This window comes from Carassius carassius, chromosome 26, assembly GCF_963082965.1.
Source record: "Carassius carassius chromosome 26, fCarCar2.1, whole genome shotgun sequence".
NCBI classification, from domain to species: Eukaryota; Metazoa; Chordata; class Actinopteri; order Cypriniformes; family Cyprinidae; genus Carassius; species Carassius carassius.
The window spans coordinates 25505766-25533198 of NC_081780.1; the positions used below are offsets into that span (position 1 = coordinate 25505766).

At 37.2% G+C, this 27433-nt stretch overlaps 1 protein-coding gene across 4 annotated transcripts; it reads left to right on the forward strand.

The window, feature by feature from the left end:
• The first annotated feature begins 721 nt into the window (after positions 1–721).
• On the forward strand, positions 722–27433 carry LOC132106036 (gastrula zinc finger protein XlCGF57.1-like). 4 transcript variants are annotated; one of them, XR_009424021.1, is made up of 5 exons: positions 722–865; positions 16555–16619; positions 16741–16866; positions 16970–18336; positions 18680–18773. XR_009424021.1 is itself a non-coding variant. In XM_059511646.1 (4 exons), the coding sequence occupies exons 1-4, from the start codon at positions 781–783 to the stop codon at positions 17642–17644; spliced, it is 951 nt and encodes a 316-aa protein (XP_059367629.1). In that variant the 5' UTR covers positions 722–780; the 3' UTR covers positions 17645–18348. The 4 variants fall into 4 exon arrangements, 2 of the variants coding, with proteins under 2 accessions (XP_059367629.1, XP_059367628.1); XR_009424022.1 differs by lacking the exon at positions 722–865 and adding an exon at positions 15156–15297; XM_059511646.1 differs by lacking the exon at positions 18680–18773 and having other exon boundaries at positions 16970–18348.

Genomic DNA, 27433 nt, shown 5'->3' on the forward strand with positions numbered 1-27433 from the left:
TTTCAGCTGAAGGTTTGTGTGTTTTTTTTACGCATTTAAAGTGTTTAAATCAATGCAAAAAGTTAAAGGTTCGGGAATTATTGATAAAATAAACATCATGATACTTTATCTTACACTAATAAACTCTAATAAGCGTCTCATTTCGCTCCCTGTGTAGTGACCGAAGGCGAGTTCAGAGAGAAACATATTACCAACGCAATGACGACTGTCAAGATACAAAATGTCATCTTCTTAATGTAATAAGCATTAAATGTGCAGATAATAATAGCGACAACATAATTATGGTTGTCAACTTAAGAAAATTAAAATAAGGAACACTACGTTGTGTTTATGATTCACTTTTCTCACTACCTTTAACAGGTCTAAATTTTCTATTTGAGCTATAAAATTAGATTTATCTGATCATTAAAATGCGTTTTGACTGCTTTAATAGTCACAGATTATTAAAATCTTATTTCAGACACGAAATTGTGTTTATGAAGTTTATTTCAGCATTATTGAGTAATCTCTTAGTTTACATGATTATAAAAATAAAACTAAAACTAACCTGCAGGGAATATTCTGATATTTACATGCTGATGTTTTTTAGTCTCATCATGATGATTGAAGGCCATTAACTCTGACTCACTTAGCAGTGCAGTATTTGAGACGCACCCAGAGATTTAGTTTGTATTTACTTTTGGTTTTCTTAATTATTCTCATCTTAAACAGGACAAAAGTATTCAAGCACACAGAAAAAACTTCTGAAGCAACTGAGATCTACGTGACACTGTTATAAAGATGGCATTTATTAAAGAGGAGAGTCAAGACATAAGGATTCTAGAAGTATTCAGTCTGAAACATGAAGATACCGATGAACAAACAGGTGGGTTTTCATTCTCGTTTTCATGTGCCATATTTCCCAGCCCTAATTATAGTTTGCATTTTGCACATTATGCAATTATAATTTTGAAATTGGTCATCGTGGAGCTTCAGGTAATAATGTAGCTATCTAGGTATATGTGAAACCCAAAGACCCGTGTCCCGTCCAGTTCTGTCTCATCCCGTCACACTGGTGGTACTCGAAAGATTTTTCAAAGGTTGGCAAGTCTGAATTATGTGAAGGATTGGATTGTTAGGATTGTTAAAAAGTTCACTCTTTTTAAGTCTTTTAAATGTTAAAAATCATGGCTTTAATGTTGGATGGCTATAATTAATGGCTAAAATTGGAAAGAAAACTTATTTAATAGCAACATCAGTTGCAGTATTGGTATCAATGATACTGGTCTTTATTCAGAATAGGCTGCTTAATAAAAAATGTCTTGAAACATATTTTATAGATAATATAATTTATATAAACACATACACAGTCATGGCCAAAAATATTGGCACCCGTGGTAAATATGATCATGATGCTTCTCCTCTTCAGTTCACTCCTCTCATGTTTCATATGATAACTGACTATGCTTTCGTTTGTTTTTGGATGAGCAAGGATTCTTTTTTTCTTTTAAAAGGGTAATAGAATACTACATTCACTTTTAGAAGTTGTTTGAACTGAAATGTGTGTTGGCAGTGTGTGTACACAACCAACCTATAATGATAAAAAAATCCCCCCCCAGAGATTTTTTTTTAAATCTCGTTAAATGTTTTCCCCTTTCTCAAATCGAGCTGATCTCAGATGCCTGTCTGTGTGATGTCATTAAAACAGCCCCCCCCCCCCCCCCCCCGCGATAGTTCAGCACAGACTAGACTGGTGTCTTATCTAGAGCTGAAATGATTTGTTGACATTATCAACAGTAAAAAATTGTCAACAAATATTTTTGTTGTCGAGTATTCGTTTAATTTGACCTAATTTAGAGCCTGCAATAATGCGGTTTGACCAGTGTGGCGCTGTGGCACAAGATTGTGGCACAAATATTTGATTAAAGAGTAACTAAACCCTAAACCCCCCTTCCTCAAATCTTGCCCTGGAGGTCCAATGCGCTGCAGAGTTTAGCTCCAACCCTGATCAAAGTCACCTGTCTGTGATTTTCTAATGATCCCATAGACATTGATTGGCATTGATTAGCATGTCCAGGATGTGTTTGATTAGAGTCAGATCTAAACTCTGCAGGAAAGTGGATCTCGAGGTCCAGATTTGAGGAACCCTGCCCTAAACCAACTTTAAGTTAATGATCTGTAAGAATGGGGCTTTATTTGTGCTGTTAATACATTCGAGTAACTTTTTTGACATTTGAGTATAAAGTGTTTTAATTCTACATTATATGGTGTAAAAACATCTGAGTGCTGCCCTCTCCAGGTTGAACGGTGGCTACTGCAGTTGATTTTTCCTATTGGATGTTTGCGGTGGCAGGTGACATAAGCAGTTTCCAGCTCACCACGCCCCCTTGGTACGAGCTACCACGCCCTTGGCAGTATAAAACCATCTTGTTCCGTCAAAATCACTGTAGTGAGTCAGGAGTTGGAATTGCGAGTATTGAAAATGACCAGGATAATAGAGTACAGGTCCTTCTCAAAAAAATAGCATATTGTGATAGTTCATTATTTTCCATAATGTAATGATAAAAATTAAACTTTCATATATTTTAGATTCATTGCACACCAACTGAAATATTTCAGGTCTTTTATTGTTTTAATACTGATGATTTTGGCATACAGCTCATGAAAACCCAAAATTCCTATCTCAAAAAATTAGCATATCATGAAAAGGTTCTCTAAACGAGCTATTAACCTAATCATCTGAATCAACTAATTAACTCTAAACACCTGCAAAAGATTCTTGAGGCTTTTAAAAACTCCCAGCCTGATAGAGTTGTGACGTTCGCGAACGAACCGATTCTTTTGAACGGCTCATAAACATGAACGATGGGAGCCGAGTCGCGGCTGGAGGGGAGCCATTCTTTCTGTCGTTCTTTTTTCCTATGCGTGTTTCACACAGATGCACACAAATGAGCTCCTCCGCGAGACAGAACAGTTGTAGGGGGAGGGGCGCACCCAGCGCAGGCCAACCCTTTATAGCGTGATGATATTAGTTATGAGTTGTGCACGCATCCTTCACGTCCTTCACATTCTGCGTGCCTCTGTCATTGGGTAGGAGCGTTGAAAAAAAAGCTGTTTTGCACAGACATTCATTGCAGCCCACTTTGTTATTGTTCATTGACTTGAAGGGGCTGATGTTTGCAAAGTTTACAGTAGTAATTGTATGTAGTATGTAGACATTTCCATTTTATTTATTCTAACTTTAAATATTTTTTGTTTTCTATCAAAATGTTCTTGTGTGATAACAATGTTCTTGAGTGGAAGTGTTTGTAGTAAAAGCTGTTTTGCACATAAATTCATTGCAGCCGGCTTTCTTTTTGATGTTTATTCGCGAGTAGGTATTGTATGAATAACATAAGTCAACGTAGCTTTACACACACACACTTTGTACTAAAGGTAAATCCAAAATAGTGATGTCACTGTCTAAGCAGAGGGATTTGTGCAACCCTATGGAATATAGTCCACACATGACAAATGAGGTAATAATCAATATTTCAGAATAATTCAAACTCAGATATTGGTGTGTGATATCTGAGATTTAATTATTTGACTACAAATCTCACCTCATCATTCTTACCAGTGATTATTTCCAGGATAAACTGAGATGGCTCCAAGCTGGCTTCTTAAAACTGACTAAATATTTAAAAGAGCCAAAAGAGCCATTCTTTTGAACGGCTCTTTGAAAGGAACGGATCGCTAAGATCCGGATCCCCTCAAAGAGCCATAAATCCCATCACTACAGCCTGATTCATTACTCAAAACCGCAATCATGGGTAAGACTGCCGACCTGACTGCTGTCCAGAAGGCCATCATTGACACCCTCAAGCAAGAGGGTAAGACACAGAAAGAAATTTCTGAACGAACAGGCTGTTCCCAGAGTGCTGTATCAAGGCACCTCAGTGGGAAGTCTGTGGGAAGGAAAAAGTGTGGCAAAAAACGCTGCACAACGAGAAGAGGTGACCGGACCCTGAGGAAGATTGTGGAGAAGGACAGATTCCAGACCTTGGGGGACCTGCGGAAGCAGTGGACTGAGTCTGGAGTAGAAACATCCAGAGCCACCGTGCACAGGCGTGTGCAGGAAATGGGCTACAGAGAAGCAGCACTGGACTGTTGCTCAGTGGTCCAAAGTACTTTTTTCAGATGAAAGCAAATTTTGCATGTCATTTGGAAATCAAGGTGCCAGAGTCTGGAGGAAGACTGGGGAGAAGGAAATACCCAAATAGCTGAAGTCAAGTGTCAAGTACCCACATTCAGTGATGGTCTGGGGTGCCATGTCAGCTGCTGGTGTTGGTCCACTGTGTTTTATCAAGGGTAGGGTCAATGCAGCTAGTTATCAGGAGATTTTGGAGCACTTCATGCTTCCATCTGCTGAAAAACTTTATGGAGATGAAGATTTCATTTTTCAGCACCTGCTCACAGTGCCAAAACCACTGGTAAATGGTTTACTGATCATGGTATTACTGTGCTCAATTGGCCTGCCAACTCTCCTGACCTGAACCCCATAGAGAATCTGTGGGATATTGTGAAGAGAAAGTTGAGAGACGCAAGACCCAACACTCTAGATGAGCTTAAGGCCGCTATCGAAGCATCCTGGGCCTCCATAACACCTCAGCAGTGCCACAGGCTGATTGCCTCCATGCCACGCCGCATTGAAGCAGTCATTTCTGCAAAAGGATTCCCCACCAAGTATTGAGTGCATAACTGAACATAATTATTTGAAGGTTGCCTTTTTTGTATTAAAAACACTTTTCTTTTATTGGTCGGATGAAATATGCTAATTTTTTGAGATAGGAATTTTGGGTTTTCATGAGCTGTATGCCAAAATGATCATTATTAAAACAATAAAACACCTGAAATATTTCAGTTGGTGTGCAATGAATCTAAAATATATGAAAGTTTAATTTTTATCATAACATTATGGAAAAAATGAACTTTATCACAATATGCTAATTTTTTGAGAAGGACCTGTATTATAGCATCTATTTAGCATAGCATTTATATAGTCATTTAGATTATTTCGTGTAGCCTATGTAGTTAATTAGCATAGTTGTTAGTGTAACCTTTGTATTGTTAGATGCATAGTTAGTTAGTAGAATAGTATTGCATCAGTTAGGATAGCTTCAAGTTGGTGTAGATTTATCTGTATTTAGTACAGTGGTCAGGATGGTACGTAGGTGTAGTGTTGCTGGTTGTGACAGCACTGCTGGACTGCATAGTTTTCCAGCAGACTTTAAAATTAGGCGCCAGTGGTTGCCTGCACTTAGCCTGGAAGACCGCGAGTTCCCGCCTAGAGCTGGAGTGTGCAAACTGCATTTTACGCGGGATTGCTTCTCCAACGCAATGGAGGTGGAAATGGGCTTCTCAAGAACGAGTCATTCTTTTGTTCCTTATCTGGCTGGGCTCTGTGTTCATCTTTAGTTCTCTCTTCACAGCAGTTCAGTCAGTGTACTGTTTGAGTAAATGAATTCCCCCTCAATATTGGTTTATTTTAACTCAGAGGAAGTGTCAGCCACATTAAAAAAGTTAACAGCTTAAGTCATTTGTGGATTAAGGCGTATTGGAGACGCGAACCGTTTAAAATGATTCAGTTCGATTTGGTGAACTGGCTCAAGAAGATCCGGTTACATCGAATGATTCGTTCGCGAACTGGATATCACAAACTGCTTTGTTTTGAACTCTTACACAACAAACACGGAAGAGAAGACAATGCTGAATAAAGTCGTAGTTTTTGCTATTTTTGGACCAAAATGTATTTTCGATGCTTCAACAATTTCTAACTGACCCTCTGATGTCACATGGACTACTTTGAAGATGTTTTTCTTACCTTTCTGGACATGGACAGTATACCGTACACACAGTTTCAATGGAGGGACTGAGAGCTCTCGGACTACATCTAAAATATCTTAAACTGTGTTCCAAAGATAAACGGAGGTCTCACGGGTTTGGAACGACATGAGGGTGAGTTATTAAAGGCATAATTTAGATTTTTGGGTGAACTATCCCTTTAAGACCGCAGCTCTGTTGCAAAGCTACTTGCGTCACTACAGTCACTCTCCATTTTAGCGACTCTGACAGCAGCTGTCAATCAATCCGTCACTGCGGGTCTCAGGTTCACGCCCCACGCATTCAGCCCCGACCCTCGGTTCATCCCCTCTATCTCTGCTGTGCTCTGCCCACATTTCACCATTTTTCAAATATTGTCAGTGGGTGGAGTCAGGCTCTGAGCAGGGGTTTAGTTACCCTTTAAAGTGATAGTTTGGTTCGCAGAGATCAAAGCTTAATCTAGCTCAGGACTGTTTTGATTATTATAACCCAGTAAGGTATTTTAAGAGAGATTACTCTACCAGTCAAAAGTTTTTGAATGGTAATGTTAAGATTTTTTGCTCACCAATGCTGCATTTATTTGATCCAAAATACAGCAAAAGCAGTAATATTGTGAAATATCTTAATGATTTAAAATAACTTCTTTCTATTTGAATATATTGTAAGATGTCATTTATTCTTGTGATCAAAGCTGCATTTTCTCCAGTGTTCAGTGTCACATGATCTTCAGAAATCATTCTAATATACTGATTTGCTGCTAAAGAAACATTTATTATTATTATTATTATTACTATTATTATTATTATCAATATTTAAAACAGTTGAGTACATTTTTTCAGGATTCTTTGATGAATATAAAGATCCAGAGATCAGAATTTATCTGACAAAAAAAGCTTTTGTAACATTATACGCAATACCATTCAAAAGCTTGGAGTCAATATTTGGATATTTAATTTTTTTTTATTGGGGTGTGTATTTTAGAAATTAATACTTTTATTTAGCAAGGATGCTTTAAATAGACAAAGAAATGTATAATGTTACAAAAGATTTATATTTCAGATAAATGCTGATCTTCTGAACTTTCTATTCATCAAAGAAACCTGAAAAAATTATAGTCAGCTGTTTTTAACCTAATAATAATAATAAATTATTATAGCAGCAAATCAGTATATTAGAATGATTTCTGAAGGATCTTGTGACTGGAGTAATGATGCAAAAAATTCAGCCTTGAAATCACAGGAATAAATTACATTTAAAAATATATTCAAATATAAAACAGTTGTTTTAAATAGTAATAAAATCTTTGAAAATATTACTGTTTTTGCTGTACTTTGGATCAAATACATGCAGGCTTGATGAGCAGAAGATACTTCTTTAAAAACAATGTTACTGTTCAAAAATGTTTGACTGGTAGTGTATATTGTGAATAAAATGGTTTATCCAAAAATAAAACATCTAATCACTTACCTTTATTTTGTTTCTTATCCATATTGTAGACTTACGAAAGGAGATGTTAGGCAGAATGATGTCATTCAGTTAATTTTAGTAATTAAAAATAAGTAATTAATATAGTAATTAAATGTTAAATAACATTCTATGTTGATTGGAAATTCTTAATTATTGCTCTGGTGGAAATGGGAATTTTCACTGTTCTAGCTCTTTTCTTAAAGCCACTTCACTAATTTGTGAAGCTCAATTATCTTTTGCTGCACATCAGAAATATATTCTTTGGTTTTTCTCATTGTGATGGATGATTAAGGGAATTTGCGCTTTGTTTCCCCCCCCTATTTATATTTCTGTGAAACAGGAAGCAATGGCTGGATAATTTCATGTTTATATTCACCCAGGAGTGCCCAAAATTGTAAATATGAATGGGAATATACTTCAGAGATATTTCACTCATAAGAAATTTCTAGGGGTGCCAATAATTGTGTCCAACGAGTATTTGAGAAAAACACTCATTTCATAATGATATTTCCCCCCATTTTAAATTCTTATTATCCAATGAAAGGTAACTTTTTTTTTTTTTGTAAAGATCAAAAGGATTAACAATGCAGACAAATTTTCACAGCCGCCTTTGATCATATTTACCAAGGCTGCCAGTATTTTTGGCCATGACTGTGTGTCAGTGTGTGTGTGTGTGTGTGTGTGTGTGCGTATACTTGTCTACCTATCCAATAGGGGACCATGGTGTCGTTACACACTCACCGACAGGGGACCTCAGAGCCAAAAGGGGACATTTTCCAGGTCCCGTTAGATATGCCTTAAATCATGCTAAAATCAACTGAAAAAGCCCCTGGTGAAGTTTTTTTTAATTTTGACCAAATGGGGACCTGGATGTGTGTGTGTGTGTGTTTAAACTCATTCTGAGCAGCGCCCCTGTAGGCCGGGGCAGGAACTGTTAGGACAAATTCACACAGAGGCTCTGGGGCTCTGAGAGGAGATTGAGAACAAACCAGTCTTTTAAACTCCTAAACTCTTCTAAACTAACTTTCCTATTCTCGAACATCCAGGAGGACCACATTACAGTGAGGCAAAATAGTGTCTGAATTATTAGCATTATTATTTCACTCTGATGCTAAAAAATGTTTTTTTAATTTTTTACCCTAAAATCTTTTAACAGTGTATGCTGAATGTCAAGAACTGGTATTTTAGTGTTATCATCAACATTGCAATTGCATGCACAGATAGTGAGAATGTGAAATATTGTTAAATGTAAGGTCAACCACCATCACACTTGACCATCTAAAGCCCTATTTGGACGGGACTAGTTTTCTAAACTAAGTTTGAGTTTCGATTCTTAACACCTGACGTCTGAGATTTTCATGTACCAATTTGGACGGGACTAACATCTCCGTGTTTATTACAGAGGTGGGAGGGTCTGATTTGTGCATCTGGGCGTCACACCGTCACAGAGATCACGCGCTCTGTATGCGTGCATTGCATTCATTCAGAATGATTGCCATTAGTATTATTACACAATAAATACTAAATGGCTAGTATAGCAAAACCATGTTAATGTGTGGTTCCTTTAGTTTAACTTGTTTATTTATTTATTTTTTGTGTGTAGTAAGCTAAACCTACCGTATGTTTAATTTTCATAAAGGTACATATGTAATTAAAACATTATGTAACTGAATGCATAAATGAACATGAGTAATCTTACCTGATGCTGATATTACAATAGCCGGTATTAACAGTGTACGTGATCTTGCTCTTGATTTTATTATTAGGGGCCAAGCACCGAAGGTGCAAGGCACCGATTGTATCCGTTAGCGTCATTTTTTTCTTCCGCCGCAAGTCTATGGCAGCCCATAGAACCGATTGCGGGAAAGTTGTATAATTTGGCACACTGATAGAGGACAGTCCCATCATTAACTACAGCAAATTTGAAGTCCCTAACTCCAACTCTCTAGCGCCACCACTTGTCCAAAATTTCAATATTTTTATGCTAATATCTTTTGAACCGTAAGCCAGAAAATGGAAATTCTTTTTTCCTCTGAATCCATGCCAAGTCTAATGAAGCCCAAAATTCAAGGTTTAGTTTTTTCGCTATTTTCGATTGTTTGAAAAACCTACTTTTTCTAACTCGTCCTAGACGGTTAGTCCGAATTTGACGAAAATTGGCTCAGACCATCTTCAGACAATGCTGGCTAAAAGTTATGGAATTCAAGTTGATTCGTCTAACAATTCTCGAATAACACGTGAACAAATTTGACGAAAAGCACGCAAATATGCATGTGAGGCTATATCTCAGCAACGGTTCGGTGTATTGAGACCAAACTTGGTGTGTGTTATAACAAGCATGACCTGAGCCTACCTGCAGTGTTTCAACGCAGTGCCACCTAGTGGTCAGGAGATATGAAAAATGCATATTTTTGCTTATAACTTCAGAATGGTTTGGCCAAAAATCACAAAACTGGTCTCTTTAGATTCGGTGGGTCATGTCGAGTCGAATGATATCCAATTTTCCCGTGTCAGCCATTTTAGGCGTCGGCCATTTTGAATTATGTTTTAAAATGCTGTATTTTTTGAACGCATTACCGTATCATTACGAAAATAATTACAAAAATATTCAGCTCCATGCCCTGAAGGTACTCAAAAAGTTGGGTGGCAGCGCCACCTTGTGGTCAACAGTTATAATGAAATATCTAAAAAATGCTAATAACTTTTGAATAAATTAGACTATTGAAATTAAAATGGTATCCCTATATTCTTTGTGACCTGCCGAGAACATAGAATCTAATTATTCCAAAATTGGCCATACTTCCTGTCCACCATTTTGAGTAATGTTGAAAATCTACTTTTTCGAACTCCTCCTAGACCGTTAGTCCGATTTTCACCAAATTTGACATGGATCATCTTCAGATGCCACTGGCCAAAAGTTATGGATTTCGTGTCGATATACGAAACGGTTCTCATTTAGCACATCAACAAATTTGCTGGAAGGATGCCAAAATGCATTTGAGGCTGTATCTCAACAAAGCTTTGACATATTTGCACCACACTTTGTATGTGTCATTGTCACCTCACACTGACCATGCCACATCAATTTGGTAACAGCGCCGCCTATTGGCCAAGAGTAATTAACCATTCATTAACCTTCAATTATGAAATTTCCAAAAATGCTAATAACTTTTGATTGCATTAGGCTATTGTAATGAAACTAATCTCAAAATATTCCTTGGGTTCTGCCGAAAATAGACATACCAATTTTTTAGTAGGAAATTTGAACGCCCTGTCCGCCATTTTGATTAACGTTAAAAATCTACTTTTTCAAACTCCTCCTAGACCGTTAGTCCGATTTTCACTAAATTTGAAATGGATCATCTTCAGACCATGCTGGCAAAAAGTTAAGGATTTCGTGTCGATATACGAAACAGTTCTCATTTAGCGCATCAACGAATTTCATGTAAGGGTGCCAACATGCATTTGGGGCTGTATCTCTGCAGCGCTTTGACATATTTGCACCAAACTTTGTATGTGGCATCGCCACCTCACACTGACCATGCCACATAAATGTGGTAACAGCGCCACCTATTGGTCAAGAGTAATTAACCATTCAATAACCATGAATAATTACACTTTTAAAAATGCTAATAACTTTTTATTGCATTAGCCTATTTGAATGAGAATTTGGGCTCATAATATTCCCTGGCTTATGCCGATAACATAGATACCAATTGTGCCAGAGTAAGCTGAACTTCCGGGCCGCCATTTTGATTTATGTTGAAAACCTACTTTTTCGAACTCCTCATCAACCGTAGGTCCGATTTTCACCAAATTCAAATCAGATGATCGTCAGACTATGCTGACACAAAGTTATGGATTTTGTGTCGATAGACAAAACCTTTTTTGCATACCACAGCGACGAATTTGAGGCACAATGACAAAATGACACTTGAGGCTGTATCTCTGGAATGCTTTGGCATATTAACACCAAACTTTGTGTGTGTTATTGAAAAGTCACAGAGAGTACACCAAATTCATTTTTTTAACAGTGCCACCTATTGGTCAAACTTGATAGGCCAAGTAATGATGCTACTAGAGGTGGTATTTATGATTTTTTTTTAGCCATTTCAATTACAATAATCCTAAAATTGCTGTTATTGCTCATTAATGCATTTGGTGTGATGCTCCATGCCATGCTTAGCTCCTACATTTGCCGTTGGAGTGCTTGGCCCCGTAATTGCTGCTTGCAGCTATATTTTTTATTATTATTTCTTTGCCGGCAAGCAAATATATCAAACATGTGCGCGGTAAGAGCATCTACGGTAATTCACGTTGGCCAAAACACACAAGGAAACGCATTGTGAAATAAAATATCACCGGCAATCACAGACATTCGCATTCGGACGGGATTAGTTTTTTCAGAGGATCACTGAGCTTGCTGAAAAACAGTAGGTAATTTTCTCTGGAATTATCACAGAGGTTGTGTGAGAAAAACACAGACGTGGCAGATTCGGACGGGATTAAAATCACCAAGTACGTCTGTGAAACACAGATTTCTCTAACGACCCCCTGTAAAACTAGTCCGTCTGAATAGGGCTTAACAGGGAACCAGTGTGCTTTAAGCCCTATTCGGACGGGATTAGTTTTACGGGGGTAGATGGAGTAATGTAACTTAACCACAGGACGTCTGTAATATTGATGTCCTATTCGGACTGGATTAGAAAGTCTCAGTAAAACAGTCAGAAGTGGGAGGGGTAACACGATTACACAGCGCAGTCACCTCCCTCGTCTCAAACACGCACCTACACTTGTGTGCGCTGCTTTGGTTGCCAGATCCGCGTAACCAAACCAGCCCAATGGTCATTAAAAACTAGCCCAAAACCATCCCAATGGCCACCAACAGCCCAAATACCAACAAATAATGAGCGAAAGCCTTCCATCTTTAATCCACTGCAAAAATCAAGTCACAAAAAGTCGTTTTAAAGTAGCCCAATTATTAACTCCGCCTGAAGGCCGCGGACCTGGCAACACACAGTCGCGTGCAACATTGATTTCTCCGTCAGTTTTGTGTTCTCAGCAAAAGTTTTTCTAATGTTAATACTACGCTGCAATGCATACACATTCAATCAATGTAAATGAATACACCAACAATTACAGTAAATTGTTAAAATTTAAACTTGCACGTGCCTAGCGAAGCCCCTGATGTTGGTGTCTGATTTTTTTTTAAGTTTGACATATATATATATGTATAAACAAAGATTTGGGTCCAGTTAAACGATTTATTAATGCAATTCATTACATTCTGATGATTGGATTCTGTTGGTAATTGGAAATTAACTTAATACAAACAGAAGTTCCGTGCTTCTGAGAACTGCTTGTGACCTTTAATGGTCTTTTTCGTTGTATGCAGAATAAACTTGAGGTTTGCCATTGATTTGTTCCACCGCCTAGAAAGCAAGTGAATGCTTCTTCAAGCGCTTCCATATTTTAAAAAACGTGCAAAATTACAGGAAATGATGAAATACTACCGTGTATATTTTCAGATGGTCTATTCGTACGGGACTAGTATTACCTGAGGTAATTTCTCCGGACCTTTTTACAGAAGGTAAAAGTCGCCGTAATCTTTACTGACATTGTCCGTAATGATTACTCACATGGAGCATTCGGACGGGACTAAAATCACAGAGAAGCTCTGATAAAAATTGCTTTACCCCACGTCCCTATGTTAAACTAATTCCGTCCGAATAGGGCTTTAGTCTAGTGAAAACACTACTATATGCACAGACCTGTTGCTGTGTAAGTTTAGCATCTACAGTTTAGTCTGTGTAGAAATGGCCATGCAAAAGTGAACAAAATAGTGTCCTAAACATGGAAACATCGAAATTAACTGATTTTGTTCAAGTCAAAAATATTATTGAACATCACTGAACCAAATTTAAACTTCAGTTTTCACCAACAAAACTAATTTTATGGGTTTTTATTAAAACAAGCAGAAATAGCTCTTTAAGGTAACAATTGCAGGTCAGTACGTTTAATAGTAAAGAGTGAATTTGATAAATAAAATGAGTTTGGTCCCCAGTTAGATAGTCAAGTGCGATACATGTCTGGTTGATTTGCCCTTTCTTGAATAACAAACACACTATAAAGATTCTGGAGCTCAAAACTCAACAATTCGTCTACTTGACGAATACTGTTAAATTTAAAGGGTTTGTTGTGAACTGAGGGAAATTTAAATGGCTTATAGTGTTTATTTGTTTAATTAGCAAATTTGACATTATTTGAAGTTTATTGCAACATAACTTTTTTTTTTGTCAAAAACTATTTTGTTGGAAATGTGTAGCATATTTTACTAACTAGATATGCAGCAAATTGCTTGAAAAAAAATTACTTAAATTTCATTTTAACAACAGTATTTGTAAGTAAAAATTCTTAATGTTGGCTTACAGTTTACCCTTGGCATCAACTTTTAGTTTGCCCATTTAGTGCAGGTTTTCCATGTGCAGGGTATTTCATTGGTTTCAATAAGATATATTTGCATCAACACACAGACGCTGTGAACAGGGACATTTATTACGTCAGTTTTGATGGTTCTCATGTCTTTTATCTCAAACACTGTCATGGTTAAATTCAGCTGTACTTTATGACAACTGTGTTCATGGAGTGAAATCATTTTCAGCCATTAATACCTCAATTTTGAATTTTCCTTCACATAAACTTATTGTATGACTTCAGAAGACTTTGAATACAACACAAATAGTTTTTAATACTTTTATTATCTTCCTTGCACTGAATGCCCATGAGTGTAAATTACGTGTTTTATATAAGTGGCTGGATTTGGTGCTCCAAAATATCTATGAAAGTATAAATTTAAATTCATATGTATATTAATTCATATTTGTAGAGTTTAAGCAGTGTGGAAATGGACACAGAAGCAATTTTGTTCAAATGACTTTGGTCCCCAGTTAGATGGGGAATTATGACGCAAGGATACACTTGGTCTGTCTCTAAGGCACAATCCCAATTCTACCCCTTAGCCCTTCCCCTTCACGTGAACGCGCGAAACAGAGGGGTAGGGGTGTCTCGATTCTCTCTTGGTTGAAGGGGTAAGGGGAAGGGCCAGATAGCCCTTCAAACGAAGATTTTTCGGGACCACACTTAAAACGAAGGGGTATGAATTGTCTCGGCAACATGGCTGCTACAGCGAACAAAAAGACACATAAATGTAAGCCTTTTTGGCATAAATAAAGATTTTAACAAAAAGTAATAATTTGTTTTATGTTACATTCAATTGTGAGGTTATATTAACGATCATGTTACTCGAAGAAATGTTTGCAAAAACTCGCTAATATTTGCTAACGTCATATCATTACAGACTGCATGATAGTGCCACAGCATATGTCTGATCTGGGCGATAACTGCCGTAGACATTGATGGGGGCTAATCCCCCCAATAATTAGAAATCGCTAAACCATTTTCTCAAGTATTGCCTATTCGAGAGGGAAAGAGAGAGAAAGAGAAATGGATGTTGCGTGTATTCGTTTCTGTGCGTTTATCTTTTTAGAGTGAGTTCACTTAAAAACAGCGATTGTATCCTCTCGCTGCAGGAAAATATAATGTAGCGATTCAGTATTTAAACTATTTAATAAAAGTCATGGGGCAGCGTTGACAAGTTTATGATAATTAAAGGCTCTAATGCACCCCAGTATATGTGTGTATTGTAAGAGCTAGACGACGAATGATGGCATGTGACGTCATGGTAGTGGTGTCCCAATCCTTAGGGGAATATTTTCTCCCCTACCCCTTGACACTCTGTTTCAAGGCACAAGGGGTAGGCGGAGGGGTAGGGGAAGGGGTATAAAATAGAATTGGGATTGGGCCTAAATGTCAGAACGAGTAACTTCAGTCTTCAATGTGATGAAAGACAAAACAATATCTTAAGCCGAATGCTGAGCAAATCAATGGAAGAGCGTCCTACTATTGAGGAAGGCCGTCAGGCAGTCAAAAGTATGTGCAAAGACATATTGTAGAGTTTACAATGGGATAGTTGCACAAGATGGCGCCGGTGAGCTTCAGCGACGCGAGTGTGTGCATACTTCCAGTCTTTCTACGCTCGCATTGACGTAAGGGAAACTTGGCTAGATGTATATAATTAATGTTTTTCAAATTTAACAGCCGATAGTGGTATATCAAAAACATGGGGAAACATCCTCCCTACATTTTGCGTACCTCTGTGTGGAAATTCATCAAGATACAACGCGGAGATTGCGTTATTCTTCTGTTGATTATGCGGATCAGCGTCAGGTCAGGTCCAATGGGATTTCTTCTTTCAAACACAAACCACTCAAATATGCAATACTTTTCATTTTCGAAGAGCTGGTTTTGTTCTGACTTATGTAAGATCAATGTTTCTGACTGTCAAACAAGACGCACAGAGATTTCTGATAAAGCATGTTTTATTAACTTTATTTGATAACATAATTTATAACTAACTGTACAATTAAACGCAATATAATTATGGTAGGTTTGCCTTAAATAAAAGATCGCTGTTTGCATTCATGTGTATTTTTATCTATGTTTATTTGTTTTGTGAAAGATCTGCAGCATAAATCCTTATCTGTCTATGAGCAGCCATGTATATTGTTATTCTTTTGCATTAATTATCAGATTAAACGCATATTAAAATTAGTCATGTATTTTTTACTGTGTAAATAAAATATGTTGTGAAAATAACGATGAAACAGACTGATGTATGTGTACAATTGAGAAATGGATACTTCTGAAGATACACTGCAGCCCACGTCTCACGAGGTAAATATTTCATTAAAAAAAAAAATAATGCAGACATTTTCGAGAAATAAATAATTTGTACATTTACATATTTGGTAAGATAAAAATACATTTTGTAGCTGTGTATACACACCATGAGTTCGACTTTCATCTCGTGAACAGTTGGGAACATATGTATTTAATTCATTCACCAGACCCAAACATACACAAGTTTCAAATCCACTGGCTCAGTTAACATTTATAGTATAGTAATAATAGCAGTGTATATCTTATTTGCATTTGAAGTGATATTATAAATCCTGTAAACATATAGAAAGTAATATTTGGACTTCTCCGTTTCTCTGCACTGACGTTTAGCACAACCGGAAATATCTACGCACACACTCGCAAGACCGGAAATCCAAGATGGCGGAGATATGCAACTAGCCCATGCTCATTAAATTATTGGATATAAATGTTGTTGTGAATTTACAGGTTTCGATCACCAGTCTGATCAAATTGGAACCACAGACAGCTACAGCAATAAGAATGGAAATAAAGTCAGTATCCATATGCAGTTTATTCTAAGCAACAAGCATAACACTGTTAAATACAGGTCAGACAAAAGTAGACCTTAATCAGGTGTGTTACATGAATTCATATAGTCTTATTCATTTACAGGACAGGGTCCATACAGAGTATTGCTTTCCTCAAGCACAAGATGAGATGGACGTCCCAGAGAATCTGTGCAGTGATTTGACAAATTCATATTCCCACACTAAAGAGGAATTATCTGAGTGTGAAATGGTAATTAGGGTTTTATTTACATAACCAGGGGGTTTAAATAATGCAGAGATTATAGCACTGTTATTAATTGCTAATTAATTTAAGTAATGTTTATGTATTGCAGAACAACACAGAACAACCGGTATACCCTTTCCTGGAAACGTCAGAGGAAGAAGAAGACAAAGAAGAAGAAGAAAAAGCAAAACAGGCACAAGGGAAAGTAGCAGAAGAAAAAGCTATCCAAGGAAAATTGCTTACAAAAGCTAGGATGGAAATGAATGAATACGCCCAAGGTTGTGCATCTCAACAACCAAATATGATTAAAGTGAAAGTATCCTCAAACACGCCACATCAACGCATCTATGACAAAAAGAATTTCTGCCTTTACTGTGAAAAGCCTTATGCAAAAATCACAAGACATCTGATACAGAAACATTCTAGAGAGGTTGAAGTTGCAAAGGCACTGTCATGTAAGCAAGGCTCAGCCAAGCGTAATCTTTTTTTAACCAAAATAAGGAACATGGGAAACTACCACCATAATAGTTCAGTACTATCCTCTGGAAAAGGAGAGATCATTCCAAAAAGACAAGCAACATCTGTGTCAACAGCAACTGACTATCTGCCTTGCAAGTTTTGCTTTGCTATGTATATCAAAACAGACCTCTGGAAACATCAGAAGCGTTGCAAATTACAAGTAAAAGACAAAATGCCAGTGAAGCAGAAGGTTCAGGCAAGCTGTTCCCTGTTGTTGCCCATGGACTCAACAATTTCCAGTGGACTTCAAAAAGTAATGACATGACATATGATGATATAACACAGGTGGTAAAATCGGATCGTTGATTCTGTCATTGGGTGAGAGAATATTCCTCAAAAATTGAGAAGTTGGACGACACCGGGCAGATATTAGAAATAAGATGAGGGAACTTGCCAGACTTCTCCTGGTGGCAAGAGCCATCGACAAGGACATTGTTGCTTTAAAGGACTTGATCAACCCAGCTTAGTTTAACACAGTACTTGAAGCTGTGAAAAGATGACCGGATTTGACAGCTATACAAACCGATTCTCAGTTCCTTCAACAGCACTGAAACTGCGACGTTCCTTTGTCAAAGTGTCATATATTTTGCAAGGGGAGGCTTTACGTCAAGGGGATGATGCTTTAAAGGGAAGAGCAGAGCACTTTAGCAAGTTAATTGAATTGGAATGGACAATCCATGTGTCATGTAAAAATAAATACAGCAGTCATCATTTACTCCCGACATCTGAGCCGCTGAAGACGCAGTGGATTACATTTGTTTCTGAAGAGAATGCGCATAAATGAAAACAAGATTTTAAAGGATAATGGAAGAGATTGGAAAGCAGTTAAATACTTTGTGCACAACAGAATAAATTCAATTAAGAGAAATTTGGATCAACAGTATTGAGCCCATAAACTCTGAGAGCTTGCGATGTGGAGTATCAGTGTTGAGTCATAATTGTGCTGTGACATTGACAGTCCATGTAAATGGAGTAGGGCTGCTCCGATCACGATCGGGCGATCGTTATGCGCATCTCGTCAGTAAAGCCGGTTCTCTAATCAGCGGTAAATTCCCTCAGGTGCGTGATTTCACATAGAGCAGCTGTTGCTACACAGAGCCGTTGTTAACTGAGAAGCTGCGCAAATCCACATTCATTTTCAGAGTTTATTTGCGCATCTTCTCAGTTAACAACGGCTCCGTGTAGTAACAGCTGCTCTATGTGAAATCACGCACCTGAGAGAATTTACCGCTGATTAGAGAACCGGCTTTACTGACGAGATGCGCATTAACCATCAACCATCGGCTGATCGTGAACGGAGCAGCCCTAAAATTGAGTATCAGTGCGTCATAGCATTGAAATGATTGACTACAGCTGTTTTTAGTTGCTGTTTGGTCCTCTGTTTTGGAATGACCTTTTATAACTTTGATGTAAGAAACATGTTTAAAATACACTTATTTTTAAATTTTAAATTAGATTTCTTTGTTTTACTTTTCCTTATACTATACTAATTTTAATATAATTATCTATATTATTATTTCCTGCAAACCAAAATGCACCTTCTACATAAAGTAGTACAGGTTTATTATTATTATTATTTAATGGTATTGTTATTATTGTTGTATATGTAGCCACTCATTACTGAGGGTGAAAAGTCTGCACTACCGCAGGGGGAGCACTTTTAGAGAGCTTATGAGATTTTCCTGGTGATAAACTTGATAGTTTATCAATTGGAAAACCATTTCTGTTGTCAGGATTGCAGCAGAATAAAAGTGACAAACCATCAGTTTAGGATTGTGTTTGGACTAAATAAAGTTTGACTTGATTTTATTCAAAATGCTGTAGTTGTTTCTTTATCAGTGTTTTTTTTTTTTTTTTTACAAAATCCTTTTCAATGCAGTAAGTCAGCATACATATATATATATACATATATATATATATATATATATATATATATATATATATATATATATATATATATATGTGTGTGTGTGTGTGTGTGTATGTATAAGTACGTATATCACCTCCAAAGGTCCAAATGGTCATCTGTTTTCTTGCCTTTACATTTAACAATTTACATTTTACATTAATGTTAAGCATATTCTGACTATTTCTGAATGTAATGGCAATGTTGATAATAAAAATGGTTTAAAAGTATTTTATTGAAGTGCCATCCATACAAAACCTGACACTAATACACATGTGGTGGTAAAAACTCAGTCACCGACTTGAGGTTGAGAGTGACCGACTGAAAGTGAACTCCTTTTCACAAATTGATCATACAAATAAACGCATAATAAATAAGATAAAATATAGTCGTATTGAGTAGAAACAATAAGTGCTCTCTATATATTCAAAGTGCAAATAGAGAAATTTTCCCAATTTGTGCGCATCGGGGAGTCACTCTTAAAATGCGGGGTATTAAAATTTAAAACGCTTTTAAATGCGAGTTCACATTTCGATTTAATGATCGCGGGAACACTCAGCGGTGCTGAGCGTACATTATACATTACAAGACATTAATTTTGTCAGACACTCTACAACAAATCCTCCTTTGTTTCTTATGGCCCACTGAGGGTCATTTTGTGTTTTTGATAAAAAAAGTCAAATAATAAAAACAATTCCACACAGGCTAAACGTACACAGCAACAGGTCGGTGCATGTAGTGGTGATTTCACTAGACTAAAGCACACTGGTCCCATGTTAGATGGTGAAGTGTGACGCCTGATTGGCTGACCTTACATTTAAAGATATTTCACATTTAACAATATTTCACAATCTCATTATCTCTGAATAATATGGCAAGGTTGAAAATACAATGTTACAGTATACGTTGATTGTAACATTGATTTAGAAATTTAGCCAATTGAGCATTTTCAAAGTCAACATGAAATTGGCAAGAAATGTCAAAGCAACCAAAGAGATGTCGCAGTTTACCATTTAACAGGGGACCTAAGTGTTCTGATGAACATTAGCACTATTCCATAAATTATAAGAGGCATTATCTCTGGCCTTGAACTGTTACCAGCTGTCTGACTTTAATTTTATTACTATTTGTATTACTATTATTATTATTACTATTCTTATTATTTGAAAAATAAAGAAACTAAGTACTAACAAACTAACTATAATAACACTTCTCAATCTGTCATAATTATACGTACATGTATGTATAATGTGAACATATACATATTTACACAGTAAAAACTAAATGTATTCAGACACCTTGAACATTTCACACATCATCACAGTTTATTCGCCATGGTTTAGCAAATGGTAATAAAATATGACAAGAACTCAGAGTTAAACTTTCAGAACAAATTCATCTTTATGTCAAAGAGCACTTAAGCAAAAAAAATAAATGGGCAGGTCAAATGTCAGAATAATTTTTGGTCCCAAATTTTTATAAAATTTACTGGTAGTCCACTGTTTGAAGAATGTTTGGGTATAATATGTTTTTCAAAAATTATATTTTGATTGTTGCATTGAAATTTTACAGTTGGTTCTACAAATGTGCAAATATTAACAGACATTCAGTTCATGTAATTTACTAAAGCAAGCTGAAGATTTTAATGCAGAAAAAAAATAATTATAAATAATTGGCCTCCAAGATCAAAACGGTCCCCAGTTAGATGGTGAGGTATGACATGATCTATTTGGTTGCCTTTACATTTTAACAAATTACATTTCACATTTATTTATTTATTTATGAATATACAGGTCCTTCTCAAAAAATTAGCATATTGTGATAAAGTTCATTATTTTCCATAATGTAATGATAAAAATTAAACTTTCATATATTTTAGATTCATTGCAGACCAACTGAAATATTTCAGGTGTTTTATTGTTTTAATACTGATGATTTTGGCATACAGCTCATGAAAACCCAAAATGCCTGTCTCAAAAAAATTAGCATATTTCATCCGACCAATAAAAGAAAAGTGTTTTTAATACAAAAAAAGTCAACCTTCAAATAATTATGTTCAGTTATGCACTCAATACTTGGTGGGGAATCCTTTTGCAGAAATGACTGCTTCAATGCGGCGTGGCATGGAGGCAATCAGCCTGTGGCACTGCTGAGGTGTTATGGAGGCCCAGGATGCTTCGATAGCGGCCTTAAACTCATCCAGAGTGTTGGGTCTTGCGTCTCTCAACTTTCTCTTCACAATATCCCACAGATTCTCTATGGGGTTCAGGTCAGGAGAGTTGGCAGGCCAATTGAGCACAGTAATACCATGGTCAGTAAACCATTTACCAGTGGTTTTGGCACTGTGAGCAGGTGCCAGGTCGTGCTGAAAAACGAAATCTTCATCTCCATAAAGCTTTTCAGCAGATGGAAGCATGAAGTGCTCCAAAATCTCCTGATAGCTAGCTGCATTGACCCTGCCCTTGATAAAACACAGTGGACCAACACCAGCAGCTGACATGGCACCCCAAACCATCACTGACTGTGGGTACTTGACACTGGACTTCAGGTATTTTGGCATTTCCTTCTCCCCAGTCTTCCTCCAGACTCTGGCACCTTTATTTCCGAATGACATGCAAAATTTGTCCAAAAGTCTAGTGCTGCTTCTCTGTAGCCCAGGTCAGGCGCTTCTGCCGCTGTTTCTGGTTCAAAAGTGGCTTGACCTGGGGAATGCGGCATCTGTAGCCCATTTCCTGCACACGCCTGTGCACGGTGGCTCTGGATGTTTCTACTCCAGACTCAGTCCACTGCTTCCGCAGGTCCCCCAAGGTCTGGAATCTGTCCTTCTCCACAATCTTCCTCAGGGTCCGGTCACCTCTTCTCGTTGCGCAGCGTTTTTTGCCACACTTTTTCCTTCCCACAGACTTCCCACTAAGGTGCCTTGATACAGCACTCTGGGAACAGCCTGTTCGTTCAGAAATTTCTTTCTGTGTCTTACCCTCTTGCTTGAGGGTGTCAATGATGGCCTTCTGGACAGCAGTCAGGTCAGCAGTCTTACCCATGATTGCGGTTTTGAGTAATGAACCAGGCCGGGAGATTTTAAAAGCCTCAGGAATCTTTTGCAGGTGTTTAGAGTTAATTAGTTGATTCAGATGATTAGATTAATAGCTTGTTTAGAGAAACTTTTCATGATATGCTAATTTTTTGAGATAGGAATTTTGGGTTTTCATGAGCTGTATGCCAAAATCATCAGTATTAAAACAATAAAAGACCTGAAATATTTCAGTTGATGTGCAATGAATCTAAAATATATGAAAGTTTAATTTTTATCATTACATTATGGAAAATAATGAACTTCAACACAATATGCTAATTTTTTGAGAAGGACCTGTAATGGCAATGTTCATAATACCCTAAAAAAATGGAGCCTCTGAAAAATGTCATTGTTAAACAGCTAAAGTGCCATGGTTAAAAGGTATTTTTTTTAACTCGATGGAATTTTTTCAATGCAGCAAGTTAACATATAATGTTTCTTGACTTTTTAATGTTTTACAATGTGTCTGCGATGCAAGAAGAGATGATTCAGCATAACATCTAACTGGGGACCAAAGTCATTTTATTTAACAAATGCACTCTTTACTGACAAAAGTATTGACATGGAATTGTTACCTTAAAGAGCTCTTTATTTTACTTTATTTTTGCTGTCCTCAGATTAATTATAGTTATTTGCTTGTTTTGTCTTTATATTTTTTGGTTTGACTGAAACACACACACACACACACACACACACACATATGTGTGTGTGTGTGTGTGTGTGTGTGTGTTTGTGATTGTATTCATATATTGAGAAGTGTATTTGTATTAGTGTCAAGCCCAGCCCAGAAAATATCTGCATGTCATACTAATTATTAAATATTTTGGATTTCTATCAGAATATTTCTTCAATGGTGATATAGTGTAAATGTTTCAAAGTTTAGAGTTGCATTTTAATATAGTTAGATTGTAAAGAAACACTTGGTACAATTGCCCTGATGTTTGCACACACAGTTGCATTGCAGTCTATGGAGGTCCTCTGTTGGATAGGTAGACGTCACTCAGAGCTTCAGGACCCCACTTGGCATGTTAAAAAAATATATGCTTTTTTTCTGTTATATTATGAAAAAAGACCTTAAAGGAAAATTTTGTATGTCATTTTTGTTTCTTCAAAATGACCAGAAACAATGGTCCCCTCTTGGTCAGTGTAGAGTGAGAATCCTCTCTTAGAACCATAGACGTCATGTAATAGGGGTCCATTCTAGAGTGAGTAGAGTGCTATCTTTGTGACCACTGGATTTTGAACGTCTGGGAACACAGAGACTACCAGATTGGGGTCAGTGGAATAAGGCCAAGGGGTAACGGACTGCACTCTCTTGGGAGACTGGATTGATAGAAGCAGGATCTTCCTTTATGTCACCCACAATGAAACCCTTTATATTTGGTGCTTGCTGACTGCTAATAAGGAAGTTGAAATCATAAAGTAAAAAAAAAAAAAAAGATCAACAAAAGCTCACTTTTAACAATTCTGTTCTTGTTTTTTTTTTCCTTTGTCAAACTTTGTGTGCTGCCATCTTTACTAGGTCTCCCTGGTAGAAGAGATTGATATTTCAATGGAAGCTTCTTGATTAAATGAAGGACAAACTAAAAATCAACATTAAAATTAATTGATTATTTTCTTCATACATTATTACATAAATTCAGTAGTAAATTTGGAAAGTTGTGCAGTTTTGTAACAATGTAAAATATCTTTGGCATAACATTATTGTGATAATGTCCCTCATGGTCAGCATGTACTCTGAGAAAAGCAGAAGACCTAATACTGAGCCCTGATGCACTCAACACTTGTTTGATGAAATATCTATTTGTTTACACAAAATATTAGTAGTTGGATAGATGAGATTGAGACCTAAACTGCGCTAGTGCTTATTGACAAATTTAAATAGAAATTTAAACATGAATGGCAGATTTGGGATTGGTCTATAAAAGTGGTTTTCAATCCTAGTCCTTTGGACCCACCGTTTTCCACCGAACATATCTCCTTTAACTGATACACTGAGTTCATGAAGCTCTTACCTAATGAGCTGTTGCTCTGAATCAGGTGTGTTAAAATTGAGACGACATCAAATGAGGGGAGTAGTGGGTCCCTAAGACCAGGAGTAAGGCTGTCATTTTTGTGAAAAAATCATTTTCGATTTTTAAGACATCAGTTTTCATTGAATCGATTGTAAAATCTATTTTCCATGTCAAAAAAAAAAAGACGTTTCCTTTTTCAACATCAAATAACGGACGAGCGTAAAGAGAGCGCTGGAAACGCACAAGTCAGCAATATTTCTTATTTATTGGCATGAAGTTTCGTGCAGAATAACAAACAGTAACAGGAGTGCAACATTCTCGAAAAAATATATATGCAGAGGGGACGGCTGCCATAACAAAAGAAAAACATCACTGCAGGCTTCAACCCGACCGCATTTATGATTTAGGCAATTCAAAAATCTCCAAGATTATTTGAAATAATGATTCGATCCATTTCAAACAACTGTTAAAAAAAATGAAACTTTAAATGGACTTGATAACAGGCCGTTTGTGTTTTTTTTATTGAACGTAACCGACACTTAGGCTAGGCGACACTAGGCAGGCATGAAACGCTCAAAAGGGCTAGGGACATTACAAATTTATTGGACAGGAAAACAAGTCGATCAACATTTTCGGGGTCCAGAGCGGAGCGTTTTTTATTCACTATATGTCCAGCTGTTGAGAAGACGCGCTCTGACCGCACTGATGTCCCAGGGAAACTCGGGTACAGCTGCGCAAGGTATTACTGCCAATTTTCCACCACAAAAGCCGGTCGCTGTCAGCTTGCAATGGTCCTTTTCATAACTCAGAATCTCCTGTAACTAGATGCGCGAATGAGGAGAAATCATGTCTACTGCGCCGCGAGACCTCCAGACGCGCGTAAACACGTCTTTACATTGACTTAACATTGAAATCATTCACGCCAGATGCTCTATTTGCGTTTGGTCTGAACGCAGCATAAGAGGTCGCTTTGGACATCACTGGGTCTTATTGCTGGTGCATACTGCACTTTCGGAATTCTTTATTTTCTTTTTCTGCTTGTTTGTGAATTTTGTTACATGTATTTTTTTTATTGTTTAATTATTTTAAAATTAATAGTGTACATATTTGGTTAAAATCGATTCCCTATTTTCATTTTCTAAACTTTTTTTGGTTGGTCCATTCGATTGTGCAATCGATTTTCGAACTTAAAGTGACAGCCCTAACCAGGAGTGACTGTTCTGTAATATCCCAGTTTTGTTGGAAAATGTTTGTTTTGATGTTTTAATACTTTTTCTTGTTTTTGATGTCTGTTGCTTTAAGCCATTAAAGTCCCACTGACATGTTTTTCTCTTTTTACTTTAGACCTGATGGCACTGAAAGAAAAGAGGCGAGAACTGATAGATCAATATGAGAGACTTGACTTCATGACTTTAGAAACAACTTCATCACCAAAAAAGGTTCAGAAGAACGAATCTAAGAGTTACTCAACCTGCCATCAATGTGGAAAGAGTTTCAAGAAAAAACAAAACCTTCAAATTCACATCAATGTTCACGAATGCCATCAGTGTGAAAAGACATTCACATGTAAAGAAAGCTTTAAACGCCACATGAAAAGTCACACTGGAATAAAGCCTTTCATATGCCAACTGTGTGGAGCATGTTTAGCACATAAACAAAGCCTTAATGCCCACATGAAACGTCACACTGTAGAGAAATCATTCACATGTGATCAGTGTGGAATGAGTTTCGTACATAAAGTATCCTTTGATTACCACACGAAGAGAGAAACCTCAGGAGGGAATGGTTTTACATGTAAAAGGTGTGGAGAGAGTTTTACTTGTAGAGGAAACCTCAGAACACATATGAGACTTCACACTGGAAAGAAACCTTTCACCTGCAATGTGTGTGGGAAAAGCTTCACATATAAATCACCCTTTGATACCCACAGGAGAATCCACACTGGAGAGAGGCCTTTTACCTGCAAACTGTGTGGGAAGAGCTTCTCGCGCAAAGGATCCCTTCAGATTCACTTGGTTGTTCATACTGGAGAGAAGCCGTTTCCATGTGATCAGTGTGGAAAGTGTTTCAGACAAAAATCAACCCTTGATTCACACATGAAAAGTCACACTGGAGAGAGTCCTTACATCTGCAGATTTTGTAGGAAGAGCTTCTCCGGTACCTCAAACCTTAATGCCCACATGAGAATTCACGCAGGAGAGAAGCCCTTCAACTGTAAACTGTGTGAGAAGAGCTTCACACAAAATGAAACTCTTAAGATTCACATGACCACTCATACAGGAGAGAACCCTTTCATGTGTGCTCAGTGTGGGAAATGTTTTGCACGAAAAGCAAACCTTACTTATCACGTTGGGCTTCACTCAAAGGAGTATAAATGTCATCAGTGTGGACAGAGATTCCCAGACAAGAGACACCTTACCTGGCATGAAAGAATTCATTCTCGAAAGACTTTCACTTGCAATGACTGTGGAAAGAGTTTCAAATTTAAAGGACAGTTTAATGTTCACATGAGAGTCCACACTGGAGAGAAACCCTTCACCTGCACTCACTGTGGAAAGAGTTTCAATCAGAACGTAACTCTTCAGATTCATACAAGGCTTCATACTGGAGAGAAACCTTTCACATGTCTTCAGTGTAAGAGGAGCTTCACATATCAAAGGGACCTGAAACGTCATTTGCAAACACATGGAAAGAAACTAGAACGCACTGCGAGTGGAAAGAGGCCGAGAAAAAGGAGCAGTTTGAAAAATCAAAAGCACATTCGCTCTGGAGGAAGGCAGTTTAATTGTGATCAGTGTAATAAAACATTTCTTTTTCCATCACACCTAAAGATACACCTGAAGAGTCATGAAGATGTGAAAACATATTTGTGTTCTTCGTGTGGGAAGCATTTTAAATGGCTCCGTAGTTTAAAATGGCACCAGAAAATACGCATCTGTGTGAAACTAAAGCTCCTCTGTTCACACCACAGTCGAAAGTAACTCAAATCTGATCATCCACCCTCGTGACTATTTGCATTTTTCTTCTCTAGATAGACTCTTCTGTATTTTTAACCATCTG

What these genes read in the sequence shown, in the direction of transcription:
- LOC132106036 (XM_059511645.1), top strand. Translation starts at nt 781, where the DNA reads ATGGCATTTATTAAAGAGGAGAGTCAAGACATAAGGATTCTAGAAGTA. An exon ending in AGATACCGATGAACAAACAG is followed by an intron (nt 866 to 25,717) that starts GTGGGTTTTCAT and finishes TTTTTACTTTAG; the next exon opens with ACCTGATGGCACTGAAAGAA.